The sequence below is a fragment of the Apis laboriosa genome, unplaced genomic scaffold (genome assembly GCF_014066325.1).
Source record: "Apis laboriosa isolate Shangri-la unplaced genomic scaffold, ASM1406632v1 scaffold53_cov140, whole genome shotgun sequence".
Classification (NCBI taxonomy): Eukaryota; Metazoa; Arthropoda; class Insecta; order Hymenoptera; family Apidae; genus Apis; species Apis laboriosa.
Genome location: NW_025223656.1, coordinates 952,642 through 980,091, shown reverse-complemented (window position 1 = coordinate 980,091; position 27,450 = coordinate 952,642). Strand labels below are relative to the sequence as shown.

The 27,450-nt window shown below is 22.0% G+C and overlaps 1 protein-coding gene across 1 annotated transcript in view; it reads left to right on the top strand.

Moving 5' to 3' along the window:
* The window catches only part of LOC122717591 (F-box only protein 43-like), a 57,296-nt gene extending 35,759 nt beyond the window's left edge, over window positions 1–21,537 (top strand). Inside the window, exon 2 of the mRNA XM_043941812.1 lies at window positions 21,073–21,537. Within this exon, the coding sequence (XP_043797747.1) occupies window positions 21,073–21,324 (252 nt within the window). The 3' untranslated portion in view covers window positions 21,325–21,537. The remainder of the gene's footprint in view (window positions 1–21,072) is intronic.
* Window positions 21,538–27,450: the final 5,913 nt, after the last annotated feature.

The following is a 27,450-nucleotide window of genomic DNA, read 5'->3' as shown; positions in this document are numbered from 1 at the left end:
AGTTCGAGGTTTATGGATTAGCAATTTACCGTCGTAAAACATAGCTCGTGTTCGGGTAAGGATTTACTGGTTATTTCGTAGCGCGAGGAGGACGTATTCACGTACTAATGCCACCTTCTATTCGTATTTCTCGTTGTTGGGTCAGGTGAGAACTCGACCCTAACGCGTACCGAGAACCGGTGAATTGTTTTGGGAACATTTACTTTGAAATTTTTACCGCTTTATTGTTGAGGCACGTTCGCCGTTCCACAGCCCTTCGCTCTTATGTTTATTCCTTGTATCAATTATATGCCTGAAACGTAATGCAAATGTTTTTAAACGTAACAATAATAAAATTTTAATTATATTTCTGTATACGTACAGTCAGTCGCAAAAGTATTCAGTACATCTTATACGAATTCAGCTCATAAGTTGTATGTACATAACATCAAAAACAAAAAATTTAAAACATTATTGAAATGGAATAATATAATTAAATTTAATTAGAATTAATATGTTTAATACTGCGAGAAATTATTAAAATAAACTGATAATTAAAAAATTATTAATTAATAAATTTCTATGTATGAAAATTTTTTTAACATTTTTATTACATTTGTCTTTTTGTTTTATTTTAATTGTTGAAAAATAGATCTATGTTTCTTTTTTTCATTGATAATAAATGTTATATTTCTATAACATAATTACATAAAAGATATTTATTTCTAATCTTCTTTTTGAGAAATATTTATAAATATTGTAAATATGTAAATGATGATAAAAGATTATTATATACAAAACAATTTTTTTTATTAATGATTTTTTTTATTAATTTTAGGAAAGGACAGGACAAAAGCAAATCTTAAAATTTTTTTAAATATAAGTTCGTAATAATATACGAAATAGATGAAAATATTAATTTATAAAATATTTTAAACTTATAAGTTTGATTCTTCCAGTTAAATTCTTTTATATTTTATATTTATATTATAATTTTATAAAAAATATTTTCAATTAAAACTATATACAAAAATGATAAAAATTTGAAGATTTCACGTATTCAAGATTTTTTGTCGAAAAATAAATTGCTATATATAATCTATTATGCTCTATATATAAATTTTTTTTTATTCAAATTAGATTTTTCAAAATATTTTGAAGATATAAATACTTTTGCGATTGATTGTATATATTTTTTGGTTCCATAAGAATATTATAAAAATATATTTTTAAATTAATTTCTTTCATATTGATTTATTTATTTTGTTAAAATATTTTTTATGTATAATTCATTTTTTAAAGATTATAATATATATTTTGAAACTAAAAAAATAATTAAAAATTATTAAAAATTTAAATAATATGTAAAATTATAAAATATGTAAAAAATATGTATATATATATTCTAAAATCTAATAAAATTTCTTTTTATTAATGTATAATTTATAATATAATATATAATATATATAATATTATTTCTCTGATTATCTCATTGAAATATTTAAGTAGTATCAATAGACTTCCACGGAACATTGCTAATACGAATATTAAAGTTTAGAAGGAAACATTCTAACTTCAAATTTTGCTAATTGTCTCAGAATATTAAGAGACCGGAAAAGAAATTTGCGAAGGTGTGAACATTAGAGCCGTAAAGCATAAATGTTATATTTGCAAATGTTTCTCAGAAAAAATGTTACACCTCGATATATATATATATATATATATATATATATAACAACATTTTTTCACACACACACATACACAGCATGATCACAAATGTTTGTATTTATGTTCGTACACGCTTAATTATAGAGCCGTGAAAGCATTCGAAGCATAAATGGCAGGTGTGAACCAAAGTTATGCGAATCATTTAAGGAGAAATACAAATAATAGTTTAGTTAATTCAGTTGTTAAAATATTTCCTTTCGATCGTTTAAGAATCATATTAAAAATATTTTATGTTAATCATAAAAATTACGCTTATTTTATATTGTGAAATAACATATATTTTTAAAGCAAAAGTTTGGTCATTATAAAAAAGATGGGTATGTGATTTCGAACGATTATGAAATCGATTTTATACAAAAATTATACAATATAAGAAGTATATACAACAATATATTATAATAAATAATTTTTTATTTAAAATTCAATAATACAATGCTAATTTTTTCAATATTTTAAAAGTTTTGTTATATGCAATCGTAATTAAAATTTATTTCGCGATTTAATTAAAATTTCAAATGATTTAATTTAAAAATTTTATCTATATAATTTCATTTCATTTCTAGATATTTGAGAAATTTTATGGATTGTCAACTCCTCGTTTTAAATAATTGCTATAATAATTAATAGATTTATATATTTAGTTGACACGTAACATATTAATATTAAAATTTTTCATGAAATGCAAAAAAATTATTATCGACAAGCCGTATTCATGTCAGGGTTTCGTTATTCTCTCTTAAGTCCTTGCTTGTATTAATCCTTTTCATTCAGTATGACGCCCACTCACTTCCGTTCAAAATAAACATTCTTGAACGTCATGTTTGCATGTATGATTAAATTGGATTTTGTAGCAAAGATAAATCACTTTTATTCTACAAACACGATAATTAATAATAATTGAAATTTATTATGATTTAATAAAGATTAATTTATAATATTTTATATTCAAATACGAAATTAATACTATGTTTTCGATTAAAATAGTTGATAAAAACAATATATTGCTACAATTTGATAATTTTTTCACATTTGAAGATCTTTTAAAAGATTTATTTTGCATTACATTATTAAGACGAATATAAGAGAAAAAAACATTGATAAATATGAAAATATTTATTAAAAAAAACATATCTAGATGTTGTTATTTAAAATGATAGATAAGAAAAAAACATTCACAATATTTTTAAATATTTACATTATTTTAATATTAAAAAAAATGAAAAATTCAAAAAATTTAAAAAAACAAAATACAAATATATTGTATTAAATAAGATGATAGAAAATAATCAGATTTTTTTTACTAAAATATAATACATATAAAAAACTTTGAATTCAAGTGATTTTAATATCTATTTTTTAAAATAAAAAAAAAAATTAAATTTATTTAAAAATATAAAGTTATATAAAATTAATTTAACTTTATATATAACTTTATATATAATTTTATTTATTTAATTATTCCTTATTTTAATAATTTTTATTTTGATTTTAAATATTTTTCCTTAAATGATTTTTCTTTATATTATTATGATGTCATTATTTTTCTATTAAGATATTTAAAAACTTTTCACAAATATTATATGAATAAATATTAACTATATATAATTATGTATGTTTAACTATATAATACTATATATTATATAACACAAATATTGTATATTGTACTTTTTAATTATCCAAATTATACTTTTATGTATATATTTTTTATAATATATATATATTTAATCGAGTTTATTAAAATAATTAATATTATTATAGAATTAGCCATTATTAAAGATAATTGTATAAAAATTGAATTGCTTTTCTTTAATATACAATAATAAAATATTCAAAATAATTAGATATTTTTTATCATATTTATATCAATTATATGTATTATGTTACAAATTAAATATTAAAGAATTAATTAAAACAAATTATATTTGTCTACAATTTAATGATCATTTTTTCTAAATAGCAAATACTAGTAATATTAGTAATACATAAAGTAATACATATGCTCTCAAAATCAATATATACAAATTTTGTAATACAACTATCGAAAAAATAGTATTGCGAATGGTATCTTTTACATAAGGTACATTAGAATACAAATGTGTCCACTTAAAAGCGTTCCAACAATGTAATACGTAATGTCGTCACATCATGAACTCTTTTTTATACTATATTTGCGTTAGTAGTGAGCAAAATTACTGTAATTTATATTTCATTCATATCTTGTCTATTGAATTATTTACATAACTAAAAATAGAAATACAAATACATGAGAAAAAAAATTAATATCTTGTGTATACAATTCAAAATGATTGTTTTCATCGTGAAATCACATCTCATATTTCACGACAGAAGTTGACTCTTTATTAAATGTTATTACTGTCCATACTTTTCTGTTTATCCATTCCAGTATTGTCCTTCTTTTCTTTTACATGATCTTTTTTCACAAACGAATTATATCGACTGGTTTCTCTTTTCTCAACTGTGAGATTATTGAAAATTGCTTCGAATTGGCGGAGCTGCATTCTTCTTTACCGGTTCGTTGACCAATAGCAAAACATTCCGTTAGGTAGCGCTCCTTCAAAGTTTGCCAATCTCTCTCTTTCTCTTTCTGGATTGCCGAAAAGGTACAGAAAAGAACTGTCGCGTCAGTGCCACCATCGAGTAGTTCTCCCCATTGCGGTCGTTGTTAACGAGCAACGAGAAAGCGACGGACGTGCTCTCCTCGTCCAAGAACTATGGAGAAAGAGAGACCGAGAGAAATAAAAGAAAAAGAGAAGATTGATATTACCGAAAGCTAGAACGACGCAGACCAAAGACCAAAAGAGAGGGAGAGGCTGAGAGCAGGTCCTGTTGCCGGGCCCCTGTTGCTACGCGGTTATGGTGCATCGTGCTGAATTCGCAACGAGACTTTTTCGTGATATTGCGTTGAATAATGTATGTCTAATAGACGCGTGGCCCTGGTTAGCAATGATTTTGACACTACCAGACACCTTTCTATCACAGGGACGACATCTATCCATTTTACGCAGGACAAATGGATGGCCTTGAACAGGTCACGTCATCCGAACAAGAGATACCATCCTGCATCCTGAACCTTGTCGTTCATTCGATCGATTGCTAACTGCGTAAATTCAACATTCTCCGCTTCTCTTTCATTTCGGCCGACTTTTCGATTGCTTTTTTCATCATATTAAGATCTTTCGATGATCTTTTGACAAATTTATTTTAGAAACAGTGCTAAATAACTAATAATTTATTTTAATTAAAGTTATATATGAATGTTATTCAAATAACGGATTTAAAAAATAATTGTTTAAACATATTATTTATGATATTTTATTGCTTATTTTGAAATATATTTATAATAAACAAAAAATATTTGGTTATTAAAATAATTTTTTATGTTATATTTTATATCAATAAGCGTTTTTTGATGTAATTTTTGAAATAATCTTTAATTTTATTGTATTAATTGGAAATATAAATTCTATCTATGTGTTATATTCGTATATTTATTATTCAAGAATTATTGAAATTAAATATCGTAAAATAATTCAATTTTATTACTAAAATATAATAAAATATAATATAATAAATATCAAATATAAAATATTTTATAATTCATTGTAATGTGAAATAAAATTACTTTTAATTTATTAACTTTAGTTTAATTATGAAATTATTTTTTAAAAAATAATTTTTATTTTCTAACTTTCAAAAATGATTAAAATGTTTCGTTGTTACAAGTTATTACAGATTTTATTTTCATATATAGTTTATGTATTTTGACGTTATATAAATGATAATTAAAAATTTTATTTAATTTTATAATTTTGTAGATTTATCAAATATCATGTTTTTCTTTTATAAAAAATAAAAAATTTAATTATTTGCAAATCTTTGTAATGAATATATTATAAATATAAACATGAATATANATATATATATATATATATATATATATATATGGCATATTAATGATATTTGCTGTAATTATACGAATTTTTAATCATATGATGATTAAAAATCATATGATTATGTTAAGATAATAAAAATGATGAGTTTGCAATTTATTTTTTTTGGAAATGACGTGAGAATATTACCACCATAATAGTATAAAAAAGAAAAAAATATGTAAGTTTCGATTAGTCAAAATTCCAAGAAGAGAATGACGAGACATATATAAATAATTTCATCATTTTTGAAAATCAAAACTAATAAATTAATTAATTTCAATTAAATTATTATATTGAATTCTTATATTCTAAAATTTTCTAATAAATCTCTTCGAACGTTATATGTTATTGTATATTCATGTTGATATTTTTTGCCTACTTTTGTAAAATTTAAAAAAATATTTATTAAATTTATAATTATTTAAAAATTATTATTAAATAAACATTAAAATTCTATATTATTAATATTAGTTATAATAATGTTTTAAAAAATTATATTATCATAAGTATGTTTTATTTTTTAACATTTTTAAAATTACGATATATTAAATTAGAAGCATTTAGCAAATTCTTCTGTTGATACTTTATAATTATAATTTTATTAGCTTTTAAAAACAAAAGATTATAATTAATAATATTTTAATAATATTTAATAATATTTAATAATAATAATATTTAATTTACAGTCATAAAATTATTATAGATAAACTATACTATATTGATATAATAAAATACAATAAAATATAATGATAAATAATTAATAAAAAGTTTTTAAGATATTGAAATAAAATATTGATTATGTAATTTTTTAGTTATATGATATTATAAAGGATTCAATAAATAATTCCATTATCAGAATTTATTCATTATTATAACATTTCAAATATTTATTGAATAAAAAAATTAAAAAAGAACAAAATCAATTGAATTCTTGTAGTCTGAATGAACCAACGAATCAACATGGTTTTCCCGCGCGTTCACGCACGCGTCTTCCTTGAAATCTCTTCAAGGCCAAGCAGATCTTAATGAATGGTAAAGAAACGTTTTATTGGCAATCTATTTAGCCTTCGTGCAGTAAAAGTGGAAACAAGCACAGAAAACGATACGTGACAAAATTTAACGTCAAATATTTTTATTTTGCGCATTAAAATTAAGAGAAAAAATTTTATTAAAAAAAAAAATATAAGAACTATGTAAAAAAATGATGATTTTTATTTTACCAATTTAACCTAAATTTATTTTATATCATCAAAGCATAATTTTTATTGAAAATTAAATTTCCATATTAAAACGATAAAAGGATATCTAAATGATAAAAGAATATCTTAAGATAAATAATAGGATAAATAATAATAAGATAAATAATCCTATTATACGGAAGATCAAAACGTGTTGCCATCGTATAGATCAGTTCAAAAATTCTAGAAAATTAATTATAAAATAATAAAAACAGAGTAATAAAAAAGAAATAGCCATTAAAGTTGAAATTTCGTCTGTTGAACAATTATACCGAAAATTGTGCGCGAAAAATTTCTTCTTCGTTACGGTCCACGGAATACAGAGAAAGAAAAAGAGAGGCAAAATAAGAAACGCCTTCCTCTCTCCCTGAAAAAAGAAAAACGTGCAAGTTCTTCGAGGGGGGAAAAAAAAAAGAATATGAGGAAGAAGAAAAGAGCAAAACTCGAAGACAGAACTTTCGCGCTCTCACGTCCACGTGCTGCTGTTGTTGTTGTTATTGCTGTCCTCGTCTTCGTCGTCTGATCACCTTTGCCATCTCCTTTCTATACTCGATTTCTCTTCTTTTTCTTTCCTCGTAGACGTTTTTCTGTCTTCTTTCTCCACGATACGTTTCCTTTTCCGTTCTCTTGTTTCTGTTTCTCCTTCCAGTCTTCCCCCCCCCCCCCACTCCCTGCCGATTGGCGTCACGAAAGCCGCGTTGGCGTCACTGGTGGTGGGGATCCCGATTAACGGACTCTAATTGCATAGCAACAGTGAGGCCGAGATAATGATACATCTGACGTGCGTGCCGGCGGGCATCTGGCCCACTTCGAAACCGAACGATCCCGGGCCCATGCATGTTCACGCCGTTCCCGCGTGTTTGTGCGCGCAAACTCCTCTCGCACGCAACTCGCGTCTGGAAATTCAAGTCGCCAACTTTTGGCGCGAACCTCTCCGGGGAACCCTTCACCGATATCCCAACTTTTAACCTCTGCTCGTGCTTTCAAAATACATATTACATATGTAGTATGTAGTATGTAATATATAATGAATTTTACTTATTATTTTAATTTTACTATTAATTAAAATTTTATTTTTAATGATTAATTTTACTTATATTAAAAATTAATTATTTAAAATTTAATTTTGCGAATTTTATTTTAAATTTTGTTATCTATTTTTTTTATCTTTAATATGTTTTTTATATAGGAAAATAATGAATGTTATTCAATTTTTATTCAAAAAAAAGAATATTGTAATTTGTTTATCTATATTTTTAGCTTTAGATAAGTGACTTTTTTTAATGAAAAATATAAAATATAAATTTTATGCTAAAATTTTATGCTAAAATAAAGTTTTAATATATTTCTTAAATAAAAATGTATATTGTTTTGGATAATAAATTTATAATTTAAAAAGTTAATATATAGAAAAAAATAATTTCACAAAATAATTAAAAATTAATTGTAAAAAAGCATTATTTTATTATGAAATTATTTTATATTTCATTAATTAATTTAATAATAGAAATTTTAATAATAGAAATTAATGATAGAAATAATAAAATTTATTTTTAAAAATATTCTTTTATTTATATTATAATTATATTATAATTATAATTAATTAAATAAAGATACAAATTATAATAATTATAGTATTTAATTATTATATAGTAATTAATTAACTAAGTTTAATAATTATTTATATTTTATTATATTTATTTTAATAATTATAATAATTAACTAAATTTACATATATCTAAGATATATAATGATTGCATTTAATAACTTGATTGAATTTTGATCTTTCATAAAATACTTTGATTTATCACATTTTTTTATTTATCAATGTAATTTATTTTTTATCCATTTAAGATAAATATTTCATACAAATATTTTTTTCTCTCAAAAGAGAGAAAAATGGTAATCGAACTTGGGATACTAAGAAAACGTCTTTTGCCCATATATCTTCGTAATTACCTTAACCATGTTTCTTTAAAATTCTTTTATTCTTCATTTTCAAAAGACGAACATTTGGATCTTTTTTTTTTTTAAACTCTCGCACATAGATTTTTAACTGTACATTCAAAGTTATCGATGAATGTATACCTGTCTACAGTAGTGATATACCTGAGGTCTTTTTATCCCGAAACCCAAGACCCTTCCTTTTGGTCGGACATTGTTTCGATTGGCCTGAAAAAAATTTTTTCGCTTGATAGAAATCGTGCATTTCGGCGAAGGACCAAACTGTATCGCGTTACCCATTCTCTGTCAATTTCTATCTATTCCAAAATGATTCATTTCATATTTATCATATATAATGATTTTTAAATGAAATAGGAGAAATTTTAATTTTATTTTATCTTAACACAAAATAAAACATTAACAAATTATGCGAAATAAAAATTTTTAGTTGTCAATTTGCAAAATTTAATGTTTAAGCTCTGAATTTTTTAATTTTTTATTTTTAATAGAGAAATAATTAATATTTATATAATTTTTATATGCTTTAATGTTTTATATTCATCGCGTTGAATAAAAGAAAAGATATTTTAATTTTACGTAGAGATATTTCAACGCAAAATGAAATATTTACAAGTTATATAAAAAATTTACAAATTATAAAAAATAAAAATTTGTAGTTTCAATTTATAAATTGAAAATTACTTTGAAAATTTTTTAATTCTTTAGTTTTTTTTAAAAAGAAAGAGATTAATATTTTTATTTTCTATAATTTTAAATGTATGCTTCAATATTTATATTTTTATCGTAAATGAAAGAATACTATAAAATTATAGACATTAACTTAATAATAATAGGAAAAAATATCAGAATGTTTGATTCGTATATCAGATATTACATGGAAGTACTTGAATGATAATTACAGAGAAAGAAATAGGAGGCAATTGTGTGCGAAAACTAGACTGAATGATACATCTTGTTTGGTTAAACGCGCCTGTTTGGAATGACCTGTTCGACACAACCTCGAGTCAATCTCTTAAATTTCATCTGTCACTTTCGGCGAGAATCAGAATGTATAATTCATTAGGATTGATAGGTAATTTCTATTAATCTCTTTTTCATTAAACTGATGAGATTTTAATTATACTTTCTTCTTTGAATGAATGTTATATGAATTAAATTAAAGAATCTCTCTCTTGTCTCTCTAATCCATTAAAGTTCATTAATTCGCATAATAGAATAGAAATATATATATATATATATAGATTGAATTATAATCTATAAGATATAATTCATTTCTGATGCAATTTTTTGTTTTTTGCATATATTAAAATTTATTAATATGATTTTCAAATCTTATAATAAAAACTATAATTAATCTTATATTAAAGTAAAGTAAATATTAAAATATTTAAAACGAAAAATATACTAGATAATAAAAACTAAAAACAATTATTAAAAGCTATTTGTATTTTTATTTTTTTACATTCTATAATAAATGAATTTTTAATAAAAAAAAGTTTTTATGCGTAATAAGGAAATAGTATTTAAATTTTTTAAGATTCTTCAACGTGATTCAAAATATACGCCTCCATATTTTACATGAAGACTCGTTAAACGGTCATCACTCGCTGACATTGGGCGTTCCTTTAAACGACCTTGACGTCTTTGGTATCTGGGTGAATCGATTAACTAATTATAAACGATAAAAGTAACGTACTGTGAAGGACGAGGTCAAGGTACCTGTATTGTATGTCTATTGCCTTCGATTATTTTCGAAGGTAATAAGGAACTGCCTTTTTTGCTATTATATGTAGTAAAGTAAAAATGCGTGTGATGGCTCTATATATTGTATACTCAATTAAAATATATAGAATTACTGATGATAAAATTTTTAATAAATCTGAATTATTAAGTACGATATTTAAAAATTATGAAAGTAAAAAATATAAAATAATATTCAAATAAAATGCAAATAGAAAATAGAGAAATCGAATATATTGAAATAATTTCATTGGTGTAATTCATATAAATATTAAAAAAAATTTACATAGAAATTTATACAATTAAAATAATATAAGTTCTTAGGAATTTTTTTTCATTTTATTTAAAATATAAAATTTAGTTATCTTATATCGGTAATTTACCATAAATAATTGTTTAGCATAAAAGAAAATAATAAAATTAATTGCATTATTAAAATTTAAATATTTTATTTAATGAATATTTAATTATAATTTAATTGTAATTATAATTTTATTTTGTAACAAGAAATGTAATCTATAGCATTTTATATTTTAATTTCATTTCATTGATATTCTCAATATCAAATTATCAAAAATTTAAAAATTAAAATCGATATATGAGAATATTTATTTTTATATATATTATTTTTACACATGTATTACGTTTGATATTATAATTTAATATATACGATTTTATACTATATTAACTAATCGGAAATAATCTAACAACAATCGAAAGTCTCATTATTTCTTTTTCCTTGGGAAAGAAAGCATTCTGTTGCAGACAGAATATCTGGGAACATCTGGTAGGCGGAACCTATGTCTAAAGGAGTGGTTCTTATCGAAGATGTTGCAGATTTAATACCTCCTGCGTTCTCTTCGCTTGTCAATTATAAATTACAGTTTTATTTTTGAATAAATTTTTTAACATTTTGAATATTTTAATATTAATTATAAATGTTAATTATAACATGATGATGTTATTTTTTAAAATATATTATATTTAAATAAATTAAATACTTTAAGTAAAATAAAAAATAAATATATGTGAAGCTAATATAAGATTTTTTAATTGCAAATATAAATAATAGCAAATTGTTAGCTCCAAATTTTTTATTTATGTTTTAATTTTTCATTTTTCAATCTCTTTAAAAGCATTTGATCAATCTTATGATTATTTCATATAGAAATAAAGAGATTAAAATATGAAATTTGATACTTGAATTAATACTTATATCATAATATTAGCATAATTTTTGTATTAGCTAAATTCAAAATTAAAGGAAAAGAAAATAAATTCTAAATAAAATTTAAAATATAACAATTTATTATTAAATATATTTTTTAATTAATAATTTAAAATCAATTACAAGAATTAAATTATAAAAATTGTTTTTCTAGTTTAAATGTAATATCTATTTATTCTCAAAATTATTAAATATAAAAAAATTATTATCATACTTCAAATATTACTATATATCATAGAAATTTAATAAATATCAAATTTTTATAATTCGAGAAAAAATTAAATACATCATTAAATTTTATGTAATAAAAAAAAATATTTGAATAATTCGAATGCTAAAAATTAAAGATGGCTAAAAACCTGATTTTTAGATTCGTGAAAGTCGAATCCGAAACATTTCGAGGCCTCGAAACTCAAGACTATTAATATTTTTAAATGCTTATTTCTCCCCTTTTATTTTATCGAGAATTAAAATAATAATAAATTTCAATTTATGGAATTTTACAAAATTTTTATGTTTATATATAAATAATATATAATCAATTAATATTAACAATGATCGTGTTATTAATTTGAATAAAATTAAATTTTTATATTTTATTTTTTTTCCATATAAACTATTGTAGATTATGAATTGATAAAACTTTATAACTAAAATGTAAATTCTAAAATCTAAATTCAAGTTGATTTATTCGTATAAATAAAAATAATAAAAATATTATTCTAAATAGATTGATATGCAAATATATAGATATTTTTTATATTACATATATTTTATTTATTTTATATAAACGATAAATAAATATATAATGTATTTTTTTTTAATATTATTTATATGAATAATTGAATATTATATACAAATTTAATTAAATAAAACTGAATTCTGAATAAAATACTTTTTATTAGAATATAATATTAAAAATTGAAAAAATTCTAGATTTATCTGTAATAGAAATAATTAATGAATTCCAATATGATATTGAGTATATATTCATTTATATCTTGTAGAAAAATTTTTTTTTAATTTTTTTATTTTCCATTTCTATTTTTTTATTTTTCAGATAAATAACAACAGTTTAGAAAATCAGTTTAGAATTATACAATTTTAATTTTATATAAATAAATTTTATAATAAAATTATTAATATATAATTTGAAATAATTACATAATTTGATATATGTTTTAAATAAAATGATATATTTTCAACATATTAGTTAAATATTTGAATTTGTTTTATCTTTATGAAAATTCTAATCATAACACTTTTATTAGTTATAATATTTTATAATATTATATTAATTATTCTTTACTTTTGAGAATCATCAAAATATCAAAATATCTATATTACATTTATTATTAAGTCAACCAGCAAATTTGATATTGTGAATATTTTGATTTGGGGATATTATTATGTACGTATGGATAACAATATTATTTTCATTTTATTTCAATAAATTGTCTGGCTTTGTTCTTTTCATTTTTTTTTCCTGGTTTTTGAAATTTTTCAGATTCTTACCTAATTCATTTCTTGTATCCTTAATTTATCTAGATATGTTTTTGAATCTCTTCTTTTACATATTTTATTTCTAAATTTTTATATAATTTTGTTAATTTCTTTAAGTTCTTTTAACACAAAAATTGGATACTAACATCCATATTGAAATATTTGCAATTTTATAGCAACAATTTTATAGTAATTTTATAACAATTTTATTTTGTAGTGAAAAAAGAGATTTATATTCTAGAATTTGATATATAATTTTCTCATTTTAAAAAAAGAAGAAATTTATTGAATTACCAATAATTTCTAGTGTTTCATTTTTACTAAAAGCATATTCAAACTTTTTTCTAAGTGGTGGTACGAAATTTGATAAAGATGAGATAAAAATCGGAATATAGGGGCACAGATAACAAAAAAAAATCTCGAGCAATCGTAAACTAGAAAACTTGCGTGCTGGTTGATAGGATTAACTGAACCGAAATCTAATTTGATGACGGAATCAGAGTCCGAAACTCGATACGTTCATAGTAGTACGTTTAATGGGGATATTGAATTACCGGTACACCTTAATTCGATGTGATAGGCGAAAAAACTGAAATAAATGGTCCGAAATTTTGAAAGCCTCCGGTCACACCACAGGTAATAGATTTCTAAAATTCATCTCAAGACACTTTTTCATCTTTGTTTTGTAAAATCGATTGAAATCTACCGGTGAAAATACTCGAAAGCATTTATTTTGAATGTGTCTTATTCGTATTCTATTTTAATGGAAATAGACTGTATGTGTTCATGTGTATATGTTACGATAAGAAAGATATATTTCATGTGCAAATATAAACATTTACTAATGGAGGTATGTACTTCTAAATAAAATTTAGTAAATTTAAATCATGATTAAGAAATGATTTTATCTCCGTCGAGCAACAACCGTTATCTAGATGAAGTTTAATTAATGTTTATTAATTTCTGACGAAATATTATAAATAGAGTATTATAAATAAACTACGAATATTTATGCATTTATATAAAATTTGAACATAGAAAAGAAAAATCTATAGGATGCGTATAATATGCGTAAAAAGATACAAAATATATAGTATGCATTATTAAATTTGAGAAATAGAGAAAATCTTTATTTAAATCATTTCTTGGTCGTATTTATAAAAGATTTTTATTTTGCATAAAAATATGTAATCTTTGAACTATTTTTGCAAATAAGAAGTAAAAGTGTTTAGAAGTAAATAAATTTGTATATCATATATATCAATTTGAGATATCATATCAAATCTTAAATTAATATTTATATATAAATAAATATGTAATATTATATTACATATTATATATGTATATATGATTAATTTATGTAATTTCTGATAGTTTTATTTTAAATTTCTTTTGATAGAAATTATTGTAAATTAAAATATTTGTAAAATAATGTATATCAGATATTTATGATTATATAAAATTTAATCTAATATAAAGATATATAATTATATATTAAAATGTTATATAATTAAAATATTATATATTTTCTTTGAAATTGTAAATATTTTATTAACTGATATAATTTTTATTTATAAAACTAAAGAACAAATAAAAATTTTTCAAAATCTTTTTATTGATTACTAAAAATTTCAAGATAAAGTTACACCATTTATTATATATTATTAATTCGTTAAAAATTTGTCGGATACATTTTTGATAGAATAATTAGCATAAGAATTGGTCTCGTTTATCAAGACTGACTTCTTTGCATATACGAAACATTTATTTCCATTCTTATTTTTCACGCTCTATCTTCTATTAACGCTACAATCCTTGAGATATTATCTTGACATCTTTATTAATTTTGCAACTTTAGAGACCTTTCTAGAAATCGAAATAATAAAATAATAAAAAAATTTCAGAAAAGTAAAATAGTTATGAAAACAAGAAAGAAAATTATATTATTCGATATTATAAGATATATTATATTATATTATATTATGCAATATTAGAAAAAATATAAATATTTGAATAGAATATCTAGAATATTGGAAACAATAATCATCAATTAATGTATTAAAAATTATATTTTCATTTAAGAAAAAAATGTATATCACTTTTATATGATCTCTATGATCGCATTCGTTTTTAGAAAAATATTGTAATATTACATAATTCTTTGTATCAAATAATTTTTGTAACAATATTTTTTACTTTTACTCTTTTAAGATATATTTTTATATTTCAATATTACAAAAAAAGAGTATTAAAAAATACTCTGCTTTAAGTATCAATTTAAATATTTTTATCATAATAATGAAAAAAACGAATTCTAAAATATGACTAAATTATTTTTAAAAAAAAACAATGAAAAATGGTAAAAATCATGATAATATTTAATTTTTAATTTATTCATTTATTAAATGAAAACAATTTATTGTAATTTCATAATAATTTTATATTCATACTTATAATTTTAATTTTTTGATTTTACCATAGATACTAAAAAAGTTAAATTTAAAAAGACAAATTTTTTCAATTTAATAAAAAAAAATTAATAAAAAAAAAGTTAAAAAAAAAGAAAAATTATAAGGAAAAAATATATGTTGAAAAAAGCATTTAAAAGGAAGTATACATCAAAGAAAATACGATGATTTTTATTCCGGATACATAGAATTTTTCGTTGTCTGCATTCAAAATTTTATCCATTTTATTATATTGAATGGTTATATCTTATTTCTAACATTTTATCAAATTTTCTACTTTGTTAAGCTACTCTGACGCAATATAGTCTTGCAATCCAATATCGCAGGGAAACAGTTCGACGAAAAAATAACAAGAACAGTTGCGATCAAATACAATGACACGCTTGTTTCAATATTGTAGCGTAGCAACATTCACATTCGTAGGCAAGAATTTTTATCTTGGTTCCACGAAATTGTAGGATAGTCCTTTGTATGGGTCTGTTCTCGCAGCCCTTTTTTTTCATGGCTATCTAACTATCTATAGTAGAAAGAAATTTTTTTCAACTCGCTCAATCGTTATGTAGAACCGTCCTTGAATATTTATCTTCTCCCTCAGGAAATTCAGTATCTTCAAATGTCTTATTACAACATTCAAATATTTTAACGAAAAAATAACAAAATATATGATTGAAACTTCTCAAAATATTTTTGTTAATAATATTTTCTATTATAAATAAACTTTTCTCAGTTTCTATATTATTTTTGTACGATACATTTTATTGTATATTAATAATAATTGTATAATAATTTTATGTTATATTGATTCAACTTATATTGATTCAAATATTACAGATTATGATTTCTAATGAATTTCATAATTATATAATTATATATTATATATTAATAAATATATAATTATACAATATTTTTTTATTTAGTTTTGTAAATCTGTATGTAATTTTTTTTTCATAAAAAAATCTTGTTGCAATTTCAACAACTTTCACTGATTCAAAATTTTAATTATTTTCTAGATTCCTAATTATTATAAATATTTTATGTCTTTGAAAATAGTTAATTTTTTATACAAAGTATTTATTTGGATATGTTTACACATAAAATGGCGCAATATTTCATTTTCTATTACAAATAAGTTATTAAATTTATAATAGGTATATAGCAATAATAATTTCTTTTCATTATTCTTTTGTCTTTTGTTTTTTCATTTGCATTTATGCATATATAAAAAGTACAATTTTTCTAATTATATGTTTTACTTTGTTTTAATTATGTATATATGTTCAATTTTCTGAATGACTGTACTCTTACGAAATGTGTAATTAAGAACACATTTCGTTTTAATCTTCCTCTGTATTATAACTGTCGAAAAGAATTCTACGTTTAAGTTGCAGGAAGTATGTGTAAGGGACTATACTTAGGGGAGTTTCGTTACGACATAGCTTTTTGTAGATATATAACTACACCACACAATGTTGCGCCAGCCGGCTGTTATATTGTGAGCAAAGGGCTTTGGGTAGAAGTATACCCTACCATCATTTTCTACATTTTCGAGCGCGGTTGCCACAGGCAAGTAGACGCTACAACCGACAGACTGTGTTGGAAGAAAATATTACCACGCTTTCAAATTTTAATCTTATATGAATCTTTCCGTAGAATTCGTTTCCTCCAATTAGTTTCTACTATATTTTACAAAGAGTACTATCTATCATCACTGTCATGTTGAACAGTAAAAATTAAAAAATATATTTCAAATATCAATTTAAAAAAAAATTAGTTTTCGTACAATTTCAAATTTGAATGTTTATTTGAATGTTGAATTTTTTTTTTTCGTAAGATTTAATATTTTGTATTTTTTGTACATTGTAATGTATTTTTCTCTTTAAAAGTTTCATTAATAAATTTTTATCAAAATTTGAATATCAGAAAAAGATAATATAAACTTTTATTTATTTATAACATGATTTTTCAATATTATTAATTAAATGAATTTTGTATATTATTATATTTAGAATAATTAATTTTTGATTTTTTATATTTCAATGAAATTATAGAAAATAAAAAATAAATTTAAAATATTATTTTGTTTTAATTTTTTTTATTAAGTAACTTATGAAAACTTACTTTATTTTATCTCAATATAAACTATTTTAAAATAATGTTTTAGTTTAGTTTAGTAGACGCTTCCAAATGAAATAACAATTTTAAATGTTAAATATTTTATTTGAATCACATATTTTTCCATATATTTGAATTATAAAAAATAAAACTGAAATATTCTACAATATGTTAATATTTTTTTTCCAAATTATTTTCATTTTACTAATTTTTTTAATAAAAAGCTAATATAATTGAAAGACTATGAATGATATTTATACTACAGTTAACATAATAAGATTAAAAATTATTTATAAATTTATTTTAGGAAATTAAAAATAAAATATATGCAAATTAAAAATAAAATAAAAAACTATTTTCTTTTATAATAAAATAATAAAGAAATGATTCAATTTTTCAATTTATTTTAGATAAATATATATCAAATAGAATATTATTTTAATGATCATTTTTCAAGTATTTTATTTAAAAAATAATTTTATTCATTAATGTTTAAATGATCTGTTTAACAATTTTATAATACATTTATATGATATATTAAAAGTTTTTGAAAATATCTTAAATTATGTATAAAATGTAATGTAAATTATCATTAGGAAAAGAAAATTCATAGGTATAAAATAATTCATCGTGTCGGATCCTTTTGTAACGAAATAAAAAGGAGATAACATCACATATGGTGATCTGTGTCTTAACCTGTGAGACCCACTCCTTTCCCGCCAGAAATTCTGGCGCCAACGTTTTGACGCTACTTTCGGATTTGTCCAGGTCGGTCGGAATCCGCTTGGTTGCTAGGCAGGGAAATTCGAATGGCACAGCTGTGAGTCGTGAATAACATTTGGCTGAAACTTGTGCGATGTTTTGTGTTGCAGTTGAAGTGGGGAAAAGGATATTCGCCTGATAACCTTCGATTTTGTCTCGCATACTCGATTGCTTAAATTTTCTCACGCATTTTCTGCTGTGCTAATTAGCAATGCACGACAGATGCTTGCTAGCTCGCTTCGACAACGTTGTTTGTTGTTCGTGACGCTATGCTGAATTCTGAACGCATGCAATCCATGCGTCTGTTTATCGTGAATGGCTTCTTGTCTTTAGAAATTTCATTGATCATCTGTTTATTTCTTAAATTTCATTGATTATTTGTTTATTTCTTCGTTTGATCTTAGAATTTTTCGAAAAATTTAATTTTAATATTATAAATTTTGTTACATATAATAAAAATATAATATATATTTTCATAAGTATCATATTTATGCAAATAAATTATGATTATGATCTTTTGTTAATAAAAAAGAATAATTAATTTTACTTATTAAATTTTTATTTAATTATTTAATATCATTTAACGTTTTTCAATTAAATGAGGTTATATTATTATTTGATATATTTGTCGTTTTATTTGAACATAAATTAATTATTAATTAATTAAGTTATCTTATATTTAATTGTTTGCAAAAATGTATACGTAAATCTTATTGTAATCTTCATGGAATACTTTTTTCGCTTTGCGATATTGCAATAAGTTATTCTGATATGAATAAAAAGTATAGTATTTGACATAACTAATGCGATTCATTATTTATTTCCGTTATTTACCTCAAAAAGACTACAAGATATCAGTTTTGTTTTTTTCTCTAATTTATATTTTTGATAATTAAGTAAATAGGAAATGCCAGTTGTTATCGAAAAGTAGATAATAAGAAGAGACATTTCAGATAATATAGGAGCAACACTAATGGATTTTTTTCACACATAAGATTTATTTTAATTTTTTGTTCTTATTATATATATATGTTAGTTTGATAAGAGAAAAATATATTTTTTTATGCATCATGATATAAAACTGTTTTTCTTCAAATAATGTAAAATTTATTTGTATCGCAGTAGGTAAAGCAGTATGTTTTGTTATCAATCTATATTATTTTTTAATATTAATTAAATAAAAATTAGGAATTTGTATTTGTAAATGTGTAATTTGTAAAATTTCAAAGTCATGTAATATTGAAATTATTTAATTAGAGCTATTAATAAAAGTTAATATCAATTGAATTTTCAAAATTTAAATTTTTTTCAATTCGATTTATTGTATTTTTCATATTGAGAATATTTCTCATTTTTGATAGTTTTTATATTTGTTATAGATTTGATATAGATTTGATTTTTGGAACATTTAAACATTTTAAAAATAATTTAATTTAAAATTAAACTTCAAAAAATAATATGTTCTTTTTATTATTTTTTTATTTTATTAGAAAGATTTTTAAAATGAAAAATTACAGTGATTTGTTATAAATTTGATATAGATTTGATTTTTGGAACATCTAAACATTTTAAAAATAATTTAATTTAAAATTAAACTTCAAAAAATAATATGTTCTTTTTATTAGAAAGATTTTTAAAATGAAAAATTACAGTGATAAATTAATGTATTTTAATTATATTAGGAAATTTTTTAATTTTATTTTTGTGTGAAAAAAAAATACAGAAATTTCGCTAGTACTGTTTCATTATTTTACCGACTATAGTGTCGATAAAAAACAAATCTACTATTTCCACGAATAATTTGAATGTTACCATCCATAACAAATTTTATTTTTTTATAAATTTTACAGAAAAAATTTTGGTAATATAAAAATTTTAAACAATTCATATATTCATATATGATTTGATTTTCAACAACAACAATTCATATATTCATATAATTCATATATAATTTAAATTAATAAAGATTATGAATTTAATGATATATCAATTTTATATTATTAAAAAATTCAATAGAAATAAAAAATTTACATATACAAAAGATAAATTTATGATAATATTATATCATAATAATCAATAAGAATATTTTTAAAGAAATTATGTGTTTTATATTTCATTATTATATATTTTTTATGTTTTATCAAATCAGACAGAGAAGATTTAACATTATTATTTCTTATAATATGAATAATAAAAAATAAATACAATATCTTTTTCTAACATAATAAACATGTCATTTTAATATTAAGTTTCATAGTTTTTTCGGAAAAATAAATAAATAATAAAATATTTTTTTATAGAATATTAAATATAATAACACGTATATAAGAAATAATGATTAAATGTAATAAATTTATATGTTTTAATTATATTTTTTATTCAATTTTTGTTAACAGGCTAGTCGTACACTCGCTCCTTGGGAACATTTGTTACCGTGCCCAAAGTGTTCGTTTCCTTGTCACGTGGACGGCGAGAAGAACGTAGGAACGTGTTCAAGACAAGGTTGTTCGATGGAATTTTGCACCTCCTGTTCATCAAGACCACATACTGGTCCTTGCAAGACACCCCTGTTAGCAACGCCGACGAAGAGGAATAAACGGCTGGTCATTGGCTCGAAACAGAGCAAACGGAATCTCAGGAGATTATAAACATTTTCGTTATTATATGTCGAGAATTTTTGTTTTAATCTTATCATTTTTCTCGATAAAATAATTTTTCTCGATAATAATCTTCAAAAATGGAGAAAATGTCGAGAATTGTAAGAAATATAATTTCGGGATTATTTTAATTGTTATGATACGCAGTGTTTTGGAAGTGTAAAATGGACATCGTTAATTTAAATGGTTCGACAATAAAATGGATTTTTAAATCTGTATGTTATAAAACTTTAAAAAAGAACTATAAAGAAAAAAAAATATTTTAATCTAATATAGTTTTAAATATATTTCATAAATGACCATTACATTTTTACAAATAATCATTTTCATTTGTAAATTATGATTTATAAATGAAACTGACGATTATTGATAATTTTAAAATTAAGCTGTTAAAGTTTATCGATTTCGAACCATTTACGATGTGCGTTTAATCAGATAAGTATATGGAGGAGAGAGGTATCTTTTAGAGGAGGAAAAAACTCTCAGCACTAGTTACTTTTTTTATTTAAAAAAAAAAAATCGAAATTTAAAAACTTTTCAGATACGTCTTTTTATTAATTTCATGGTGAATTATTGGAAGGTTTATAAAATTTTAAGAAACTATTATTTGTTCAAATTTTTTAGAGTTCATAAATTTCAAACTTAACAAATTAAACATCATTTTTTTAAGAATCATAAATTCGCAATGTGATTGAATGTTACCTTTCATACGATCAAAAGAATTTTTACGTGGCTCTTAAATTAATTGAATCGGTAGTGAAACATTTCAACGTTTCTCTCAATATTTTGTTCGGCAAATCGAGATGAAGAGAAAGGGGCCGAAAATTGTCGATTAAGAAGACAAGAAATGCAGAAAGAGAGAAAAAGAGAAAATATGAGAAAGAATATGAGAACCAAGTCGTAAAACTTTTAAGGGCATAGGCCGACACTTTGCGTTGACCACTTTTTACCCAGTCAAACCCACCGTGTTTCACGACCTAATGAAGCTAGCAGAGAGGTTAGTTAAAAACAAAGTTGTGTCTTTTTGACCGACTAGTCTTCTTTGTTACGCGAACACTCTCTTATAAAATGATAACCGTTGACGGGGGTGTTATTTACGATGTGATATATCTCAAGCTTCTAATTTTTCTTTGATTAAGTCTTGGTTAATTGGTGCGTTTTCTGTCCACTAATTTCTGAGTTGTGAGATTTCAAGTCGACAACTTACAATGCAATTGAATCGCGGTAAAAACATCGACTGAAATAGATCGTCGAAAGAAGAATGAACGATCATTGAATTTTAATGAAATGAAACGTTAAGTGTCGGCAGAATTTTAACGTTCGTAAAAAGGAAATTTATATTTGATCGTGTCTTATTTTTAAAGATATATCAATTCAATGAAGGCCAAATTGCTTTTTTTAATTTTAATTTTTTGACCAAGTTTTTCAATAATTTTAATTTTAATATATTATTAATGCGGAAAATGCATTCCCTATTTTAATCTCTTAATTTTGATTAAGTTATTTCAGTCTGTCTCTCATTTTATTTTATTAATATCACGAAATTTATTTGACAATAATATGAAATAAATTTAAAATGTTCAAATGTAATTATTCTTTCAAAAAAAAAAATATCTATTTTTATTTATTGGAAATTTTCTGCTCATGATTGAATTTTTAATATGAGTTTTATTCATTGGAAATTAGTGACCACGTGTGAGCAAAATGTACCTCGTGCAATTTAAATATCGTCTTTTGTTCGTTGAATCGTAATTTCGATACATTTCTTTTTCTCTCTTATTGGTTATTCCCCTCTTAAGGTGTGACCCTCTCTCCAAAGGGAACAAAGAAAATTTGTTTCACGTGTGTACGTATTGCTCCTAGTCTCATAAACTGCGAGATCAAAAAGAGGATTGCCATGACTCGTAGAAAGGGTCGCTCAAAAAGTATTATTGAAGTATGTCTAGCTCTATAGTAAGATAAAAGTTGTGTAAGTATGAATGGAAAGAGGAAATGTACAGTACTAGAAACTAGAGAATGTGAGTCAAGTATCGGGAGATAAAAAAGGGTAGTAATGACAAAAACTTTTTCAATGAGAACATTTCTTATCAAGAATGTAATCATCCTTTTTTTTATATAATAATCGAGTTCAATATGGATGATCGACAAAGATTTGCTAATATTTAAACGAAACTTAAAGTATTATTTTGATATTATTGATATTGATATTCAATTTTTCCAAAATTACTATTATTAAATTTAACAATAGAATCTCAGGTTATATTTCTTTCATGAATAAAGTTTCTGTCATATTACACCCAAGGTTTCAACATTTGAACCGGTACAAAAACGAGAATACACTTTTGTGCCATTTGTAATTTACGCCATAAGAATTGCCATAATGTATCTTGTTTTTTTAATTAATTTTTATGCAAAAGAAAAGACAGAGAGACGTGTCACATTATAAGGATAAAATCAAAGGTAAATGCTTCTCTCTTTTTTTTCATATCTTAAGAGCCATACTTTATTTTTTACGTTGTTCTAGTGTACTAGTATGCCACGTCGATTTCGTACGTTCGTTTTAAAGTTTGAATGTCCACTTTCTTTTATTTATAATTAGTTTTTTTCCGTTTCTTTTTCGTTTGAATGTTATTTTTGTACCGGTGTATGCTGGACCGCAAAAGACTGCATGTAAATAACCAGCGTATAGTAATATATTCGTGTTCGGTTAAATTTCGTGATTGATATTCATAATTTCATTTTTAATTGATCTTTTCAAACAATGAAATGAAAATTTCTTTTGTTTTCTGCGAAACCATGACATATATATTGGTAAAATATTTTCTTCATTTTATTCACTTTATATACAATGAAAAAGAAATATAAAAATAATAAAGAAAATATTTTATTAAGAAATTGATACTTATATAAATAAAGAATTTGTTTAATTGTAATAAGATATCTTATTTTTCATTGTATGAACATTTAGAAATTTTAATCAAATAAAATTATAACTTTCATTATTAGTAAAGTGTTTAAATATCGATTACGAAATTTATATTTTGTAAAGAAAAAAAAAAAAAAAATGTTATTAATATGTCTCTCTAAGCGAAAATCCAAATAATTTCTATGAAATGTCGTGAAAAGATCTGTGTTTCGTTAATTTCACATGTTCAATTAATATTTCATTACTTTGTGTATGTAAATGCTCTCTATTTATTGCAAAAGTATATATAAAAATATATATAAAATCTTATGCCGTGAATTTAAAAAATTCGTGGTGTGCCAAAATTATAGCTCTTTATTTTAATTATTAGAATGTAGTGAATTTATTTAAAATTTTATTGATATTTAATAATAAACTAAAATTAAAATTTTGCATTCTTTTTCTTTACTAATTAAATTAATTCTAATAATTTTGGATTATAGAATAAAGTTTATATTATTTTATTTTCAAAATAAATAAGTATTTTAAATTCATTAATTATTGTCATAATTTAAAAAAGATTTTATAATTTTATATTTTTATTAGATAATTAAGCATTTTAAATTTAGAATTATATGATATTTGCAAAAGTTTATATTTGTATTTACTTTCATTTTTCTATCTTATTTTTTTAATAAAACGATGATTATTTTATAGAAGAAATTAATACAACATATTCAAGAGATCAAATATTTTATTAAAAAAATATAAGAAATCAAATATTCACATTCTATTAAAAAAAGCAGATTTGATAGCTTTGTTTAATATATGCTGAATTTTTTATTTTTCTTATAATTACTTAATGAAATATTTTTATTTATATATAATTTCATATAAATTTGTGAAGAGATTCCTTTTGAACATGTTGAATCAATTTAAAACATTCTTTATAGAATAGTTTTAAAAGAACAAAAAATTTCTCAAAATTTTAAATTTTTATAAAAAAAATTTTACGATGTATTATCATAATATTTAGTATATAAAAGCTCATATATATGTAAATATATATTTATCTTTTAATATAAATATATAAATTTTTGTATTTTAATTACAATAATTAATTTTATATAGAATATATTAAAATAAGCTCACATTAACAGTTAAAAAAAAGAATATAAAAATTAAATTATATTAATAAATTAAGCCAACCGAATAGGTTGATTTATAATGAAAAAAATAAAATTATTTTGCCTTTGTTATGTATATATAAATTAAAAAATTATTCAGTAAAAGAGTTCATTATTTTTTTAAACATTTTTCTAATAATTCACGGCATAAGTTTTTTTTTAAATCATTTCTAAATTATTTATCATTTAATATACAAGAAATAAATTATTTCTTCAGTTACTTAATATAATTTTGCATGAATAATTTTTTGTTAAACCTATCCACAATTTCTTTTGTTCAAAATTAGTTAAAATGAAACATCATTGAAGAACGTGGATACAACAGACACACGCGACATTTCTGTGATATGGGACAATATCATTCCAGTGTATGTAATTTTTACTCTAATGATCAATAATACACACGCTCAAAGACTTAATCAAAAAAATCGAATGCATTGTATGTATATATTGTATATATTGTTCATAAATATTTGTAGGTGAACTGATGGAAATTCGATTTTTACAATTATATAGTATTTTGTGTACTGTCGCCTCGAAAACGGTAAAAATATAACAATGAACGATATGGTAATACGAAATAAGAGTTCAGTGCGTTTTAAGATCAAGCTAGAAGGATGCCAAAATTTTTTCAAACGAGGCTGCAGCATTATTTTTTTATGTATACCAGAGAACTATTTAAAATTTGTAACATACCTGAAATTGAAGTTGTATACTCTCGGCAGGATCTCAATAGCTCAAAAGTAATCTGTATAAAATGGTGGCCTTCAATACTGTGCAAATATGTGTCCGAGATGTATAATTGAATTAAGATTAGTGATTAATGATTTAATCATTCTTTATTGTTAATATAAGAAGAAAAAAAAAATGTGCCTTATATTGAAATTGCTTTGAAAATAGATTTTACGATATTCTTTTTATATTAACTTATATACTTGTTATTTTGTATTAATAATGATGATTGTTATGATATGAATTTAATCATCAATAAAATGATAATTAAATTGTTCAATTGCTAATCTTAATTTAATACTATAAATATATATTACTTTTTGGAGGATTGATGCGAATAAAAATGCGAAGTTTCGCATTGAATGAAATAAAAATATGCAAAGAAAATTTAATGAAATAAAAATATATTTTTTAAAATAATCGAAATTTGAAATTGTAAAAAAAATCGGAAAAATGAATTGCATTAATTTAAGTGATTTTGATAAACGGAACATATTAAGAAAGTAAATTGATCATCCTTCAAAAAGTCAAACATTTGCTCTCTTATTTATCAATTTATGTTATTATAGACATTTGCAAAAGGAATATATGAAATATTTTTTTATAAACGGGTGTATTTTTAGGTCCGTTCCGTTGAATGTTTAAACGTTACCAAGATCCAAAATATGTAAAGTGCCAACATAATATTATAATTTTTCGTTATATCGTAACATGAAAAATAAAAGAGATTTTTTTTGGTATTCTTTTAATATCTCAATCTAAAGATAATAGTATAATGAAATAAATAATAATAAATTGTTAAAAAAAATTTTATATTTTACAATAGATATTTATATTTTACAATATATATTTATTATAAAAATTTAAATTTTGAAAATAATAATATAATAATTTATATATAACAAAATAAATGATCGATGCAATTAATAAGAATATTTGATAGAAAAAATTTCAAAAATTTAAAAATTAATTTTATGCTTATAATAAAACAAAATAAAAAAAAATTTGTTTTAATGCAATTATTTTTTGTTATATTTATTGTATAACTATGTAAATAACAATTTGAAATATAAATGAGTAAAATATTTTATGCAAAAGAAATATGATGTGATTATTTCAAAATTCAATTCTTTTTATTTTTTACAAATATCTCTTTTATTATTTCTGGCGAATTACACAGTTTCATCTGTGAATTTCAATACTCAGGAAATACTTTGACAATAACTACACTCGTTTTAGAATAAGCTACTTATTTTTAATAAGAATAAGCTACTACTTTTAAAGTAAAGTATT